The sequence below is a fragment of the Xenopus tropicalis genome, chromosome 6 (genome assembly GCF_000004195.4).
Source record: "Xenopus tropicalis strain Nigerian chromosome 6, UCB_Xtro_10.0, whole genome shotgun sequence".
Taxonomy (NCBI): Eukaryota; Metazoa; Chordata; class Amphibia; order Anura; family Pipidae; genus Xenopus; species Xenopus tropicalis.
This window is the reverse complement of record NC_030682.2, coordinates 112,920,554-112,938,706: the sequence shown is the minus strand read 5'-3', so window position 1 is coordinate 112,938,706 and position 18,153 is coordinate 112,920,554. Positions and strand designations below refer to the sequence as shown.

General features: G+C 42.0%; 2 protein-coding genes across 5 annotated transcripts in view; one reads left to right on the top strand and one right to left on the bottom strand.

Annotated features, from left to right (window-relative positions):
- LOC100145789 (uncharacterized) overlaps positions 1–8,248 on the top strand; it is a 30,293-nt gene extending 22,045 nt beyond the window's left edge. The window contains exons 9-11 of one of the 2 annotated variants that reach the window (XM_012964314.3): positions 58–240; positions 2,692–2,744; positions 7,526–8,248. In XM_012964314.3, coding sequence (XP_012819768.2) covers positions 58–240; positions 2,692–2,744; positions 7,526–7,538 — 249 coding nt within the window. In that variant the 3' untranslated portion in view covers positions 7,539–8,248. 2 annotated transcript variants of the gene reach the window in all.
- A 1,809-nt stretch (positions 8,249–10,057) lies between these two features.
- The window catches only part of mapre2 (microtubule associated protein RP/EB family member 2), a 74,900-nt gene continuing 66,804 nt past the window's right edge, over positions 10,058–18,153 (bottom strand). For 2 of the 3 annotated variants that reach the window (XM_012964294.2, XM_012964295.3), the window contains 3 exons: positions 14,179–14,315; positions 13,880–14,038; positions 10,058–12,526 (listed from right to left, as the gene is read on the bottom strand). In XM_012964294.2, the coding sequence (XP_012819748.1) occupies positions 12,449–12,526; positions 13,880–14,038; positions 14,179–14,315 (374 nt within the window). In that variant the 3' untranslated portion in view covers positions 10,058–12,448. 3 annotated transcript variants of the gene reach the window in all.

Genomic DNA, 18,153 nt, shown 5'->3' with positions numbered 1-18,153 from the left:
TCACTGCAAGTAAACCCAGAACATAAGATGACTGCTAACCCTTGTTCATTCTCACAGTGCCGAGTGATAATATGTCAGATGAGTAATACAAGATCAGAACTGTTCCACTGGCTTCTCTTACCTCTGCTTCTGTTAGTTGGCGCATCAGTATCTGGACTACTTGGAATAATGGAAGAAATAGCCTTCCTGGTCTTCACCCTGTTTGTTACAGCAGCACATGTACATTATGGAGTTTGTGTGGTAGGCATCATCTATATTACTTCATCTATTGTCTGTCTCTTCTGAATTCGTTCAACATATCCACACTCAAAAGTATAACGTTTTGCCTAGTTAACTATTTAATATAGTTGCTTTAAAAAGCACAACTCTGTGGGTTCTTTGCTGTTCTCTGCATAGTTGTTTCATACTACATGTACCATTGAAACAATGCCATTGTGGTTATCACACCTCAAAAGTTGACCCACACCCAACCCTAACCTACCCTGGCAAGTCACCAGTGTTTATACACCCATGCCCAGCCCACCAATCTCTGATTTCACATAGGGGGAGGAGCAGAGGAGACACCCACCTATAAATGCAGGCTGCTGGAGGAGGGAGTTGAGCACAGTCAGGTCATGGGCAGGGTGGGCAGAAGAAAGATCAGCCTGAACCCATCCACAACCTGAAAAGAATGCATTGATGTGATGGTAAACCCAGGGGGTCCTGCAAGTCTTGGGCCAACCAGCACATTTATACTAATAGAAATAGTCTTGGCCTAAGTAGAGCTGATAACTGCATCATTGTTTCAACAGTAGAATTAAACAACAGTGCAGGAAACCACATTAAAGACAAAGACATTAGCAATTACTTTCACTAATATTTCAAATCACTGGAAATGTGTAATTGTTTGTTGCTTCAGTTGCTTAGAATTCATTTTCTGTTAAATGTTGTACTTGGGTTTACTGGCCCTTGAATTAACCATGGTTCTGTTTCACTGCTAGAATAAAGGACCTCTATTACCTTTACTGATTTTGTTGACAGTCAGTGCAGCAGAGCGCTTTATTGTTGGTAGAGTTTATAAAATGAAATATTTATAGGAGGTGCCAGCCAGCACGCGCTTTATAAAAATGCAGTTATTTGGGTTAAAAACAGGATACAAATCTTTTAGAAATCACACTGTTTTCTTGAATATTTTGTGCTCTATAATAGTTCTTTATAGAAATGAATTAAAAAACAAATACTTTATTTTTTCATAAATGTTCTGTAAAGACTATTTGAAATACTCTTACTTAGCACCTTTCATAGTACTGAACAGTCACTGAACAAATCTCTAATTGGTCATTATAATATCCCTTAAAACATCATTACAGAGACTAAAAGCTGGCTATGACAGCAGATGAGGCTGCTTATTGACATCCCCCAAAACCAAATTCTAACTATATATGTATTATTACATAGTTACATACTGTAGTTACATAATTAAGATGGGTTGAAAAAAGACTAAATTCCATGAAGTTCAACCCTTTCAAGCAAACCCCAACGCACACACATGGAACCATACCGACCCATCTATACACTCACATACATAAACTATATACTAACATCAGATATTAGTATCACAATAGCCTTGGATACTATGCTTGTTCAAGAACTCATCCAGGCCCCTCTTATAGGCATTAACAGAATCTGCCATTACCACATCACTGTCCTTATCATAAACAACGCCTTCACTGCTTCAAATGAAAGTTCCTCTAATATAAAGGGGTGGCCTCTGGTGCACTGATCATTTTCATGGGAAAAAACACCCCTATCTGCCTAGAATCTCCTGTAATGTACTTAGTAAGAGTAACGTGTCCCCCGGCAAGCGCCTCTTTTCCAGAGAAAACAGCCCCAACCTCGACAGTCTAACATCATGGTTTAAATCTTCCATCCCCTTTACCAGTTCAGTTGCAGTCTCTGCACTCTCTCCAGCTCATTAATATCCTTCTTAAGGACTGGAGCCCAAAACTGCACCGCATACTCAAGGTGAGGCCTTACCAGGGACCTATAAAGGGGCAAAATTATGTTCTCATCCCTTGAGTCAATGCCCTTTTTTATACAAGACAGCACTTTATTTGCTTTAGTAGCCACAGAATGACACTGCCTGGAATTAGACAACTTGTTATATAGCATCCAATCCTGGACCTTTGTTTACCTTTACATGTTCAAGTCTCTTTTGAATTTCCTCCGAGTGACCCATGCGTCAGTAGCTATATTACTAGAACTGGGTCTGCTAAAAAGGAAACCTTGATTAGCTGGCTCCTCAGTTGTATAGGCAGAGAAAAAATAAGAGAATTTCTGCTTTTTCCCTTTTCTCATCAACCAACTTATCCCCTTCTGGCTTCTGGCAGGGACAGTTAGGACACGCCCACCCTTCATTTGAACCATGGATAGAGGGATAGGATCTATAGGGAGCTCCAATAAAGGGGCCATTTTTATAGATAGGATCAATGTTTAGCCCAAAGTGAAACCAGCACCATGTTATTCATAATTGCCTACAAAATTAGTTTTTTTTTTTTTTCATTTATCCAATATGTCTCCTTTAAGCACCAGAATGTAAAACAGAACTGAATCTATCTATTGTTTCTTATGTAATAATTACTGGATTGCCTAGAAACATAACAAAATGAGGATTGAGGTACTAACAACCTATTTCAAATGCTTTTATTTTAGGGGAGACAACTCAGCCAACACTTCAACATTTATGCATTCTCCCTCAAGAAGCGGTATGCAGATTGATTTCTTGTTGGATATTAAGAACTATCACCTCTTCCCTGTTCCACTGTGGATTCCTATGTGTTTGTTTCCCATATCAACATCATACTTGAACCTTTACACACAGCATGTTTTCTACAATGCTGAACCTATTTTATGACACATTTCATGAAGAAGGAATAGACATATTAAACCCATTTGTGAAAACACAGAGGTAATCTTCAGAATATATAACAGATTTAGTAATGTATGGGAATTTCAGCTCATGGCATTTACTGGTAGGCCATATTGGCTTAATAGAACAAAATTCGCTAAGAACTTCATTCATGTTAATTCCCAGATAGGAAATTAACATGACGTAAAGAGTAACAATGAGTAAAGACTGTCTATGATAAAGTTACTTGGAATGAACTAGTCAGCTATGCAATTCTGTTAAAAAAGTCCCTTCTCCTGCCATTGATTCCTTTAGGTCAGTTTCAGATCATAAGAAGTCTATAAAGGCAGTGTGTTCCAAGGTATTATAGATTATCTAGAGTGGGGATCCCCAACCTTTTTTACCCATCAGTCACATTCACATGCAAAAAGAGTTGTAGAGCAACAAAAGCATGACAATTGTATCACTGGGTGCCCAATAAGGTCTATGATTGGCTATTTGGTAATTCCTATGTATATTGGTGGTACACCTGTGTTTTTATGCAGCCAAAACTTGCCCCTGGCTGGGGATAACTGATCTAAAGGGAATTACTGATCCCTTGTAAACAATGTACTTCAAAGTTTAATTAATCAAGAGGTAATAATAATAATAATAGCAAGGGTACTTACGGCCCCTGCTTTCTCAGGATCACTAGTGCAGAGAATACAAAGAGCAGAATTTTCAGTGCACATAACAGTCCAGCTCTCTAAGGTTCATTTTCCATTTAACCTCATTAATACAGAAGTGACTCTGTTACTTCTGCTGTTAAGCTTCACATAATGACAGAATCTGTCAATAAGGATTTCTGAGCAAATTGGCAGGCCTCTGCTCCATATATATATATATTAAGCTAAAAAGAATTGTCGGTGATCACATTTGTGCGCCTATGATTATTAGCCCAATGGAACACCTTGTTTCCATGTTTCATGCAGTTATTTGAGAAACTGGCAAAAGATCAGTTTGACCCTCTGTTGTTTGCTGTGGCTCTCTATGTATGTATCTTTTTGGCTCATTGATCTGCCTAATTTTGTTGAGTTTCTCATTGGGCAAAACTAGGCAGATGTAGTTTTGTGTTCTAAACATTAGTGTATAAAGATTGTGCATCTTGGTATAAGCTATAAGATAATATAGGGTGCTGTTTCTGCTGCTGCTATACCTGTATAACAACTTTTGGCTCACCATGCCCCCACTAACATAAGACTACTACCAAGGGCTATGGGGGGTGATAAGGAAAGGTTGTGGCTAGGCAGCCCAGGACAATGGCGTTTTAAGCTAGGATTAAAGGTACACTAAGAAAAACGAAAGAAAATGAAAATATATATACATTTACTTGTGGTTTCCTGTAAGCTGTGTGCGAACATTGCATTCACTTATTAATATCTTCATCATACAAGTACATAGGGAAAACTTTTGAAAATGAAGCTCTAGTGATTCTTTAGGGCACTTTTGGGACCTGTTTATTAAAATCTGAGATCACAGTTTTTTCACAATAACAGAAAAACATGCAGAGACCTCCCGCTAATCCTAATTGCCCATTGATCTGCCTAATTTGTTGTTGGGCAAAAGAAGCCAAATCTATCTTTGTGTACTGAACTTTAGTGTATAAAGATTAATCCCCATATGTAATGAAAGGCACTAACTGCCCAGAAGCTGTAAACCATAGCAACCAATAAGATGTTTGCTTTTCAACAGGTGACCAGTAAATGCTACCTGCTGATTGGCTGCCAGGGATTGCTGATTCTTAGAAAACTTGTCTTTTGTTACATAAACCCCATTAGTATTTTATTTATGCCTTTAGTATCAGGTAATAGCTATGGTGCATCTTGGTATAAGCTATATGACTAGTGCCACAAGTGGATAAATGCAGTCTGAGGATCTGCCCCTACGTTCAAAAAGTCTGCTAGTTGTAGCTGCACCCAGAGCAACTGTGTCGGCCCACGTGCAGCCACGCTAAGCAGAATTTGGCACATGTTGGAATTTTTTCAAATTCAAGATTTCCAGACTTATGGCACTCAAACTGGGAATGCTTTTGTGTTTAATGATATAAAGTAACAATCATAATAAATCACAGAGCAATAGTTTTTTGGCTCAGGGGTCAGTGACCCCCATTTGAAAGCTGCAAAGAGTTAGAAGAAGAAGGCAAAGCATTCAAAAACAATGAAAAACAAATGAAGACTAATTGGAAAGTTGCTGTGATTGGCCTTTCTATAACATACTAAAAGTAAACTTAAAGGTGAACCACCCCTTTAATGGAAGTGGCAGAGGGCAAGCTGTCTGTCATAGTTCTTCATACTTGCACTGAATGTGACAAACTGGAGTCAGCATGGGCGCATTATGGCAGTGCTGGGACACTGCAAGCGTGGGGTTATTGGCCATTCACCTGGAGCTCCCACACTCACAGAGATAATCACAATGCAGGAGAGATAACAGTGTTTTCAACAGTGCTTGGAGGATTAGGTTGTTGCATATCTGCTGGAAAGAGAGACTTGATTTTTAGGTGCACGCCGCTCCGCCCAGATGCATTGAACGAATCAAAAATACATATGGAGGTTATGGGTCTAGACTAGAGAATAAGCAGTTAGATAAGAAACTGTTGCTTGTTCCATTCTGCATGGAGATGCTTTGATGTGTGAACTTGTTGGTGCTATATAAATAAAGGAAAACGTGATAGTTTATATGAATTGTATTCTCTCCTGTGTAAATCAGAACAAAACTGAAGGTGGCCCCTTTGCATAACCACTATAAGGGAAATGGAGTACAGCCTCTCACACAGTGATGGGATTCAGCCTAGCGGACTGTATTTTGTAAATATGGCAATACTGTCAAAAGCAATAAAAACCAGTAGGTCAGGAAGAATCCTGATGCATCAGGATGGGGGGCCAGGAGAGTTTGCGACTCTGTGCCGGGCCATTTGGAAGATTATATTTTAGGGGGACACAGCACTGTGTAGTTATGTTGTTTGTTGTGGTGTGGTACAAGCGATGAGGTGATTGGGGTGTATGACTGGATGCCAGAAAATGTAATCTCTTGTAAGAAGGGCGTTCTAATCCCATTTTTATTCTGGAACCCTTGTTTGTTCCATTATAGTAAGGTCCCAGTTGGCTATACATTAAAGTAAAGCCCTGTGTAACTTGCTGGCGCTATATAAATAATTATGCTGCTGATTATATCAGGATTCATAACACCCATATACTTTGGTGTATTAAAATTATTTTGGATCCTGAGTGAGTCAAGGTAGGCAAACTTTTTTTGAGCCCAATGACCTATAGTACCGCATATATGCAACAGCTCTGGCCCACAGAATTCCACCTGCTGTCCCGGTGTTTTTGGTTTCAGCCCCCCCCCCCCCATAGGGTCCAGTACCTGGCTAGAGCCCCTTTACCTTATTTCTAGGTTAGAGACGTCTAACAATATTGTTTTAATAGTCACCATGTTATGATTCAAAGAATATTTGGAATTACTGTTCACCCCATGAGATCTAGAACAGCAAATTTACATTCTCTTTGGGTCATTGTGTAATTATCCTTCAGGCTGGGCCAGCCGGCCGTTGTCTTAAGATTACCCAAGTGGACCTGTCCCACAGTTTAAAATCTTGCACCCTACCGCCTCATAAAAGTATCCTGGCAAATACAAATGACCATCATGCAATGTATACAGCAAGAGCCAACAAGACAAATGATATTCCCACCTTGAGGTGGGTATGTATCATATTGATCTGCTCTTTCAGCCCTTGGGCTAAACAATCGGATCACATTGATGGGATTCAGGACATAAGGGTGCTCTTCCTGAAAATTAGTCAGGCAGGCCTGTCCAAGGGCCCCATATAAGGGTCGATAAGCTACAGACTGTAGGCAGCTTTTTTCAGCCCATGTATGGCCACTTTAAGCCCATGAATCTTTTGGGGTCAGAGCTTGTCATACACTATGAGATCCATGAGTTTGGCAAGGTCACTTGTGAGTAGATCTTTTCACTAATATGCCCACCTAAGGAGGGCGATATCAGAATTATCATGACGGCCCATCAGGGGTGCCCATACACAGGCAAATAAAGGTTTAATAAACTCTTCCTATAGAAGCTGCTGCCAGGATCTGGTGCAGTCTCGACCCTTGCATCCCTCTGTAGTTCTGGAGCTAAGCAAATTGCCTACACCTGACCCTGGCAATTACCATTTATGTTTAGGGATGGAAACTAAAGAACAAAATACTATAAAAACAGGAAAACAAGTAGAGGCACTTTGATAACATAAACATCAATGGAATATGATAATTATATGAATTGTTAGGGCTGTTTGTTTACTAAAAAGGTAATTTATGGCTACACTGTAATTATATTTTATCCCATTAATACGTTAAAGGCCTACTTACCTATGCCTACCCATTGGCACATATTAACCACAATGCCGTTGACTATTTTCTGCCAAGTTACACATACTAGGCATACACCGATTGCATTGCAAAGCCATTAAAATAAGCTCAATTTCATCTCCATAGCAACAGCCACATAACGTACACTTACATTAGACAGGCATACACCTCCCTTATCCCTGTGCAGTAAGCTATCTATGTGATGGGCATTTATGTTTCTTAATCTGTCTTCTAGGGGAGGCAACTGACGGCAGGTTTCAGCACTCAACTGTCTTCCCTGAAGAAGCAGCACGAAGACAAAGTATTAGGCCTATCAGTGCCGTGTGCTTGATCCCACAAGAGCTTATGGCTCCCAGTAGATATATGCAGTATATACACTCAGCTTTGGGCTGTACGGCGTCATTCTGCACAATCAGGTTTTTCTATAGAGATCAGTGGAATTTGTTGGAACATATTTAGGAGTGGTGCTTGAACAGAGGCAACTGAGGCCTGAGTCTGCTGTTGAGATGTGCCACGACATGAAGTGGGCCAGAAACACGTGTATGTACATGTGTATAGTATGTGCACCTAATTGTAACAAACCCCAGTTATTGTGACCTGTTACTTTTCAGTGGAGCATATAGCAAATTCTTCTGTTTCAAAATCTACACCTGGATAAATGCACTAAGGGGGAGAAATCAGCCCCCTCCTGGTTAAGCTATACAGATAACAGTACACATGACATTAAACTTTTTCTACAGAAATATTTCAGTATTTAACCATTTAAGTGTCACAGCCAGCTCCTTTGGTTCTTGCTTTGAGTTGCCATGTAAACAAATGTTTGGCACAGATGAAAGAGACAAATAATATTCTAGCAATATGGTCTTTATATTAGGGAATCATAGCTTCTACCTTAAAGGAGAAGGAAAGTCAAAGTCACTTGGGGGGGCCAAAATGTTAGGCACCCCCAAGTGACTTCAATAGCCTACCTTTTACCCCGGGCTGGTGCCCCTGTTCAGAGAGAACAGCACCAGCCCAGGGTACCTGTAGCGCTCCCTACTTCCCGGTTCGCTGTGCGCGCATGCGCAGTAGGGTGATTAGTGGAACTTTAACAGAGAAGTTGGCTTTTCACTCTACTGCGCATGCGCCGGTCCCAGACAATCAGCAGCAGCGCGAGTAGGAAGGAGGAAGCACTTGCTACAGGTAACCCGGGCTGGTGCTGTTTACTCCTAACAGGGGCACCAGCCTGGGGCACGGGGTAAGCGACTAATATTTTGGCACCCCCAAGTGACTTTGCCTTTCCTTCTCCTTTAAAGGTAATGCCATGTGTTTATCCTCAGACCAAGAAGCAGCCCCTACACAGGTATCAGCTTTTCCCATTTGCCGGCACCCAGAGCCACTGCATCAGCCCAAGTGCAGGCCCACAGATTTGTGTGCAAAATGCATACCCACGCGTTTCTGCGCCAAAATCTGCTCCGTGTGCCTGCACCCGGTCTGACACTATGGCTCAGGGAAACGCTTGATTGTAGCATAAAGGCTGATCCTTGGCTTGTGTTTATCTGCCCCCATGAGGCATTAGCCTAAAGGTTAAGGGCTATGTCACACTAGGGGGCATATTTACTAAAGCTTTAACATTTCTCATTTTTTAATTTAAAAAAATTCGAATAAACTCATTTCCACAAATGTCTGACATTTACTTAAAAGTCTGAACTAAAAAAGCTGTGGGGGAAAAGTCACAGAAATGTTGCGGAACAAAATACCAGCATCAAAAATCTGAAACTTCTAAAGTTTCAAAGCAAAAGGAGGATCCTCCAGGTAAGGGACATCTGCCATTGACTTCTACATGATCTCAGCAGTCAAATTGTCGGATGTTTAGCCATTTTAGCACGTAGTAAATCTTTTCTTTCTGCGACTTTTAGCATTAAAATAATCCAAACGGAAAAAAAAATCCTACCATTGGCAATGTCATGCCTGTCAGTGTTTGGTATAGAAAGGTATTTAAGGCAATGGATGATGGCTTCCAGTGTTGTTCTGAACTTGGTGCCAGCACTGGGAGGATCCATTCCCATTCCTGGCTGTGATACTTCCAGATACAGAGAGTCAGTGATATTCGGGCAGAATCAGCATTTTATCATCCAGTGTAAATACACCAGTGGGACTTTCCCAATAGGACTTCAGTAGAAGATCTCCACACTACATTTTGGGGCATCAACACCCTTTCTAGAATGCTCTTTTATCATTCAGAAAAATATGTATATATTATATATATTCCCTTCATGCTTGTGAACCACAGACACATGTGACAAACATGTTCCTTCAGCATGCCCCATGCATTATATCCATTGCCCTGTTTGAGTGTGCCAGCGCGTCTGTTTGCTGCACCCTGTAACGAGAGAGGAAAGTGCTGCAGTAACGAGCCTATTTACTAGCCCCATAAAACATTGGATACTAAGTGTAGAGTCACCTCAAGGAATGTTACTTGGCATCTGCTGCCAACTTAGTAATAAAGAATTCATTATGAAGACGCTCCACGAGACTCATAATAACTTGTAGCATTGCTGTGTATCCAGGGCCATACCATTCATCCAGTGCAAGCGGGGATCTACTTGGTGCTTTTCATTGACAACATCCTATTCTCAATCAGCACCCTATTTTTTAAAGTGATCTTGTTACTCTCTGGCTGTTGATTGAGCGTGTTTGTAGCTTCAGTTCACACACAAGACGCACCAGTAAAAATGAACCAGGAGGCACATGTTCTATTTGTCGGCGCACTGGGTACAAATCAGGATATTTTGTAACATATACCTTTTTTATTAAATATGTAAAAAGATGAACGCAAATTATTCACACATTCAAGGACAAAAAACCCTACTCTATCATGCAACAAGTTGTGGCTATGTTAAATGAATGCGATACATCTGAGACTTTTTCCATCTAAATATGACTTCATTACCTGTCTATTTATATTGAACAATACATATGTTTACATTCCTTTACTTTACATTAAATATAGAACTTTGATGCTGTGCTACTCTGTGGCGCCGCAACTGTTCAAACTGGAAACCAGAAACAAAAGGAATAAAGCTTACAGTTCCATAGATAATGGAGTGGCACTTTATGATCAGTTGGCATGGGTGGCCTGGGCACGCCAGAGAATATCCATTCCCACACAGAAGCCTCAATGCAAATAATAATGCCGCATCTATAACAGGTTGTGGGTTATAACTGGTTGAGAATTGGAGCAACACTTACTTGCCTCTCACCTTCTGTGTAATGAAAATGAGTGGACTCACTTATTGTAGCAGCTCACAGATGCTAGCCATTCATATCCAGGTTTGGTCAGGCACTTTGGCCAATATGAACCATTCTACATTGGCATGTATGGCAAGTTGCCAGGTTGTACCGACAGATAATCCAGGCAGATCAAGGGTTAGCTGCTGCAATAGAAATATCCTTCGATTGGCCAATAGGAAATGAAGTGGCACTGCCGATCCTCTTCACTTCCTGCTGTTCTACTCTACTTCCACATTAAAACTTTCATGGGTTTGCCCCTACTTCTTGTGGAGGGCGCCAATCCCTCTGTCACTAAGCACTGAGCCTCATTGCTTCTGGGAAGGGTGTGTGCAAGCTTTCTCTTTAGATCTGTGACAGTCTCAAGCCAAGCCTGGCATCTCCCCGCTGTACAATTTCAGTTTGGCTGAGATAGTGTATAGTAAGTATTGTACACCAGCACTGAGAATAGAGAAGGTGTTGCCCCCGAAGGTGCTCTAATCTGCTGAAGTGATGTACCTGCATATTTAGTGACCAACCAGCTGCATTTTCTTTCTCATGACACCTATCGGCTGCTATTGCAGCATGTATACCCAAATGTATACCCAACCATTCAACATCCCAATTGTAAAAAGGTAACAAATAGATATAAATAAACACTCTAACATTTCCCTGGGAGTGGGCAGAATACGGGGGCCGTAAAAAGAGAGGCCCATACTGTGTTATTTGAACAACCCAAAACCAGAGCTAAGAAAGGAGTAGTAACATAGCACCTTTATTTAACAGAAGAGTTCAGTATAAAAACAAAAGTGGGTAAATAGATAGGCTGTGCCAGTGGCATAACTAAATGTTAGTGGGCCCTACAGCAAATTTAATTTAGGGCCCCAAAACATTTGTAAGTTGACCTATTCTACCAAGATATATTGAAATTGGTCATTGATTTGGGCTTTACTGGCCCCCCTACACTCCTGGGCCCCCCTGCAAATGAAGGAACTGCTTCCTTTGTAGTTACGCCCCTAGGCTATGCAAAATATTTCTAATATAGTTAAGCAAAAATGTCATCATAATAGCCAGAACACCACTTCCTGCTTTCAGCTCTCTAACCTCTTACTTAGTCAGTGACTTGGGGGGCACATGGGACATAACTGTTCATTTATGTCCCATATGCTCCCCCTCAAATCACTGATTGGTTACTGACTTTAACAGGTTAGAAAGATGCAAAGGAGTTCTAACACTTACACTAGGCATCTGGTCACTCCAGCCTGTATAGATGACATTTAGCTAACTAACTATATTGAACATTTTTATCTATTTACATAGTTTCATTTTCACTGAGCAATTCCTTTAAGCGTTATGTACCTACTGTTACTAGGTATCTGTCTCACTATTGAGTTGAATTCATGTGGAAATGAAAAGGAAAATGAGTTCTGCCCCCAAACAAGCCAGCACTGATGTAGGCGTGTCCTTTACTTCATTTCTGCTTATTATTATACCTGATACACAAATATGGGTTTGACTGAGCACTTTACATTTATGATGCGTGGTGGCGGCTTCTGATCTTCATGGAACTATAAATATTGTACGATATTACAACTGTAAGCAAGCAGAGAGAGGAAACAGCTCAATTACAAATAAATAAAAAAAAACACGGAAATGATCTGAGAAGAACGGGAGACAGTCACGTGGTACACGCCGCTGCAGAGTAGCCCCACACCCTTCATTTTGTTCGGGCAACTTCTGTAAACATACACGCCTTGGAAAAGTAAGTGGAACAGAATGCCATGGTTTTCTGGCGCTCTCTATAGTACATTGGATGGTAAGGGTGCGTCGAGAGTGAGTGGCCACACATTGTTCTCTTGGAAGGAAGTTCCACATGAAATGACAACAGTGACGTGGGTGAATGTGTGGGTCAGTATTCCTCCTGCTGCTGTGCCTCCTCCTGGCCATGGTCCTGCTCCTCTCCTTCCTGCTGGTCTGTGTGGCTCTCCTGTATTGGGACAATCACATTGATACATTAGGAGTTATGGAAGTCTCCTCCTTCTACAGCCAAATACAGAAAAGGCAGGAGGGCTGTGTTAAACAACACTAAAAAGTGCAGTACGTAGAAATGGCCACTTACAGCTGCACCCATGAAAGTTCCTATGTTGGTTATTTTACAGGCAGCATTAGTAATAAATGTTACATGACACACACACATACGGCACTGACACACACACACACGGCACTGACACACACACGGCACTCACACACACACACACGGCACTGACACACACACACATACGGCACTGACACACACACACATACGGCACTGACACACACACACACGGCACTGACACACACACATACGGCACTCACACACACGGCACTCACACACACACACGGCACTCACACACAACGGGCACTCACACACACACACGGCACTGACACACACACACACATACGGCACTCACACAAACACACATACGGCACTCACACACACATACGGCACTGACACACACACACATACGGCACTCACACACACACACATACGGCACTGACACATACACACGGCACTCACACACATACGGCACTGACACACACACACATACGGCACTGACACATACACACGGCACTCACACACATACGGCACTGACACATACACACGGCACTCACACACACATACAGACTTAACACACACATACGGCACTCACACACACACATATATAGCACTCAGACATACACACACATATGGCACTCAGACACACATGGCACTCACACACACATATATCACTCAGACACACACATATAGCACTCAGACACACACACACACATATGGCACTCACACACACATATGGCACTCACACACACACATACGGCACACACACACATATGGCGCTAACACACACACATATGGCGCTAACACACACACATATGGCACTCACACACATATGGCACTCACACACACATATGGCACTCACACACACACATATGGCACTCACACACACACATATGGCACTCACACACACACATATGGCACTCACACACACACATATGGCACTCACACACACATATATGGCACTCACACACACATATATGGCACTCACACACACATATATGGCACTCACACACACACATATGGCACTCACACACACATATATGGCACTCACACACACACATATGGCACTCACACACACATATATGGCACTCACACACACACATGGCAATCACACACACACATACGGCACACACACACATACAATTGCGATATGTAACTAAAGCTCACACACACATATGCAAGCTAACTGCAGCCCCAAAAATAATGATTAAACAAGAAGTCATTCAGGCCCCTTGAACACACTACCTGTTCCTCTGAGGAATATAGAATGTCCATTAGCCTTTGGACTAGGTCATCACCCTCCTGTCCATGTTCTTGACACAGCAATTCGATTTCCCTTAGCTTCCCAAAATAGAAATCTCTTTCTTTCTCAACTCCTTCAAGGGCAATTTTTAATGAGTGTACCTGGGAATGGAGAGAAGGAGGGATTGTGAGTACAAAGCTGGCGTCTCACTGAATTCTTGCTGCCACACTGCACCTCAGTAGAATCTGCAGCAGACAACAGAGGTAAGTGCTGTAAGTAAGGGAAAAGAAGGAAGCGGTACCTGTTCATTAAGCTGTGAGACTTGGGTTTCTAAATCTTTGTCACTTTTTACTGAGGGAGTCGGTGCTGCTTTCTTTGCAGATGATGGACGAGATGATGTGGATCCGGGTTTTGCAATGGGACTCGACTTGGCAGCACCTAAAAAAGCAACGCAACTTTGAAGGAACATCAACAACAGAAAATTAAAATGTTTTAAAGTAATTCAAACATAATGTACTGTTGCCCTGTGCTGCTAAAAGTTGTCTGCTTCAGAAACGATACTATAGTTATACAATACTATTACTACTACTATAGCTTATATAAACAAAGCTTCTGTGTAGCCACGGGGCAGCCATTCAAGCTGGAAAAAAGGCACAGGTTACATAGCAGATAACAGATACACTCTATAGAATACAGTGAGAATCTACACAGTTGTTAAGAATTGGCCATTCTATAACATACTAACAGTCACTTCATCAAACTCTTGCCCAATGGCATGGGCACAGGCAGGAAGTTGGTTAGAGCCAGCAGTAGTACTTACTCTCCCCGTGTCCCCCTGTGTCCAGCCCTACAATACAAGGACCTCACAGTTGTGTTCTCTTGGGATCTCACTATGCCTGAGCCGATCCACCTGATTCTCCTCAATGGCAGGTGGCTATGGGGGTACCAAACCTTTCTACTTTTCTTGGACGAGCCTCTGGCTTCTGTAATAAGTACTGCCATATTATCCTTACAGTGAGCAATCACAGGAGTGAGCCGTTACAACAACATTAGTTCAACTCCTGACCCAAATGACAGACATATAAGGGTGACACACAGAGCTACTAGTAGCAGCTACTTTTTCACGGCTACTAAACGCCAGAAAATAATTGTAATTTTATAATTTAGCAGAAGGCAAATGTTAATGCTGATAGTAAATCATGTTCAATAGTGTTTCTCCCAGGTTAAGAAGTGAGAGTGGATCCTGCAACTCCTGGCTCCCCTAACATCATTCTGGGGATTTCGTGTGGCTTTTTATGTTGGAGGTGCTTATTTTTAGCAATGTGCTTCTCAGAGCAAAGCAATAGGGAGAGCAGGCCTTGCTGTGCCCTCTTCCCGCTCCCTCCTTCCATACATCCCATTGCTACAATGATGAGATTGTTCTGCTGGTTCTCGTGACCACATGTGTTGGCCTATAAAGCAATACAATCTAACTTACAGATTCCCTTTGGGCATATGAGATAACAAACAAAAACACAGAGATTCAGATATTCCTCTTTACCTTAAATAACCTCAGTGAGTGGTGCGCAGGAGAGAGTGAGATAATGTATCTACGCCACCAGTGAGACTCTAATTCACGCAGCACAGCAGATTTTTGGGGGCACCCCCTTCCTTTGCTGCAACACCCCCACATGCAATGAGCAACACTCATTATACCCTACAGAACATGTGACACAGCCATGTGACCTTGTTAACCCTTCAGAATCCAATATGAACATGTAATGTATCATGTACTTGTGTATGCAGAGGAACTGGTGAGACCACAGACAGAAATGCTGAAATAAATCACATTTTATGTGTGATGAGACTGACTCACTGTATAGCATATTAATGATTTACCCCCACAGAATTGCCATGACAACCATTCCAAGTCCTAGAGGTTCATTTAACAGAACAAATATTCTCAATCTCAGCCAAAGAGTTTGAGAGAAAAAGAGAGGAACTAAGAGAGAGAGAGAGAGAGAGAGAGAGATTACAGGGTAAGGGACAGATATCTGCAGCACTGAGCACATAACACTATACAGGCTCCGCTAACCCCAACCTCTCACAGGACTTTCTGACCTTTGCAAACAATTTCCAAGGACACTGCACTGTTACACAACACTTGCATATCTCTTAACATTTAAATATTGCACAGGGACAAAAATAAATTGCGCATGCAACGTGCTGAAACTTTTTCAGGCCACGCCCATTTTGTGACGACACCCCCTAGATACCACTCCCATTTTACAAAATTTGGCAGGTTATGTAAAGTTTGAACACATTTCTGTGTTTTGGGGTCTTGCTTTATGTGTTATTACAGTTTTGCTAAAAAAGGTGAAATTGCCCTGTAAGCTGTAAGTCTCAGTTCCCCCACGAGACCTGTTTAGCTTATTACTTACAACTGAATCTAAGTGCAGGTGTTGACTGTTGAAGGAAAAGTAACACTAAAAATTTTTAAGTAAAAAATCTATTCTACCCTGCACCAATAACTGCCCTATCCTGCAAACCATTTAGTATTTTGAATGCATTATTAGAAAATACCTGTTAAAACTTGGCTTCCGGTCATTTGAACAAAGGCGATACGGCGATGCAGGGGAAGTATCAACTATGCGGCGAGCCTAGCCTGACTCCTTCCTATACAGAAGAAAGGCTAGGATCGATCAATCAATCGCCGCATAGTGGATGCTTCCCCTGCATCGCCGAATCGCCTTTGTTCAAATGACTGGAAGCCTACTTATCTAATTAAGTTTGAGAAACTTTGTATCTTTTTTGGCATTTAGTGCAGGAGATCAAGGGGAAATGAGGGACTTTTCAATATGTGTCTGGGACTGTGGGCTGAGCTGTTATAATTGGGACAGTTGGGAGGTATGGACTTGGGGAAAGGCAGATTGTCAGACTGTGGCTAACAATCCGCCCACACGTTTGAAAACCTTTTATTCTGCCTGCATCCGGAAGCAATGAATCCGCCATGGTGCAGGCATACGCAGCCAATATCCGCCAATAAACATGAAGTCTTGCGTTAGTTGGGGGATTAATTGCTTCCGGGTGCAGACACAATTAGAAGGTTTTTCAACCATATGGGCGGATTGTTAGCCAGCGCTTATACACAGTCTGACAGTCTGCCTCATGGGGCCTCACCCTAAAGGTGTGCATACATAACAAGCCAATTAGCTGCTTCCCCCCAATTTGCTTAGGGGCCACCTAACTGGTATTTTTTAGTGTCCACCAGTTAGTAAATTATATATTTTTTTTATGTTTCAGAATATGTCCCAAATTGTTTCCCTGATCTGTTCAGCAAGGTAGCTGAATTATTGAGAAATATTACCATGTAGCAAGGAAAACTTCCTTGTGTGCCTTACATATGAAATAAGCTGTTTAAATCTTTCACAGCCGCAAAACAATTTCCAGCAGAATTTGTAGTGCAGCTCTATGGAGCTCTAATTAATGGCTCGTAATCATGAGCATTTGTATCTGCACTCACCTGCGGTGGGATTCTCCTGTGTTGCACCAGAGGGGGGTGCAGATAAAACTGCATTCCAAATCATGGTTTACTCACACAGGCACATGGAAGCGCTGAACGCAGGTGGAATGTTGCGTCTTATCTGCTTTGGCGCTTACATGCACCTGTGTGAGTACAACACAAGCGGGAAGAATGGGCTGCATCTGTCTACCGCACTGGAACGCATGAACAGACGCTTATGAGTACAAGCCCTAAGAGCACTTGTAGGTGTTTAGTGAGAGCAGTACTCCCATTTGCTGTTATTAAGTGGCACATTTGCCTTGTTATAAAACACCAGAGAGCAGGAAAGGCATTTGAAAGTGACACCCGTCACTCAAGCTCCTAAGCAATTGTATAATGTTGCACATGAATAGTTCCCTATGTGTACAGGTACACTGGCACAGTATATGGGAAAGGGAAAGCTTTAGTTGATGGCAGATGGCTAAGAGGCTTTAGAACAGTGATCCCCAACCAGTGGCTCAGGAGTAACATGTTGCTCCCGGTGGCCTCAAAGCAGGTGCTTATTTTTAAATTCTTGGCTTGGAGGCAAGTTTTGGTTGCATAAAATCCAGGTGTACTGCCAAACAGAGCCTTCTGTAGGCTGCCAGTCCACATAGGGGCTACCAAATAGCCAGTGACAGCTCATATTTGGCATCCCCAGGAACTTTTTGCATGCAGGAACTTTTTTTAGTTTTGAATATGGCACATGGTTGGGTCAAGGTTGGGGATCCCTGCTTAGAAGAAGGGAATCCTGGA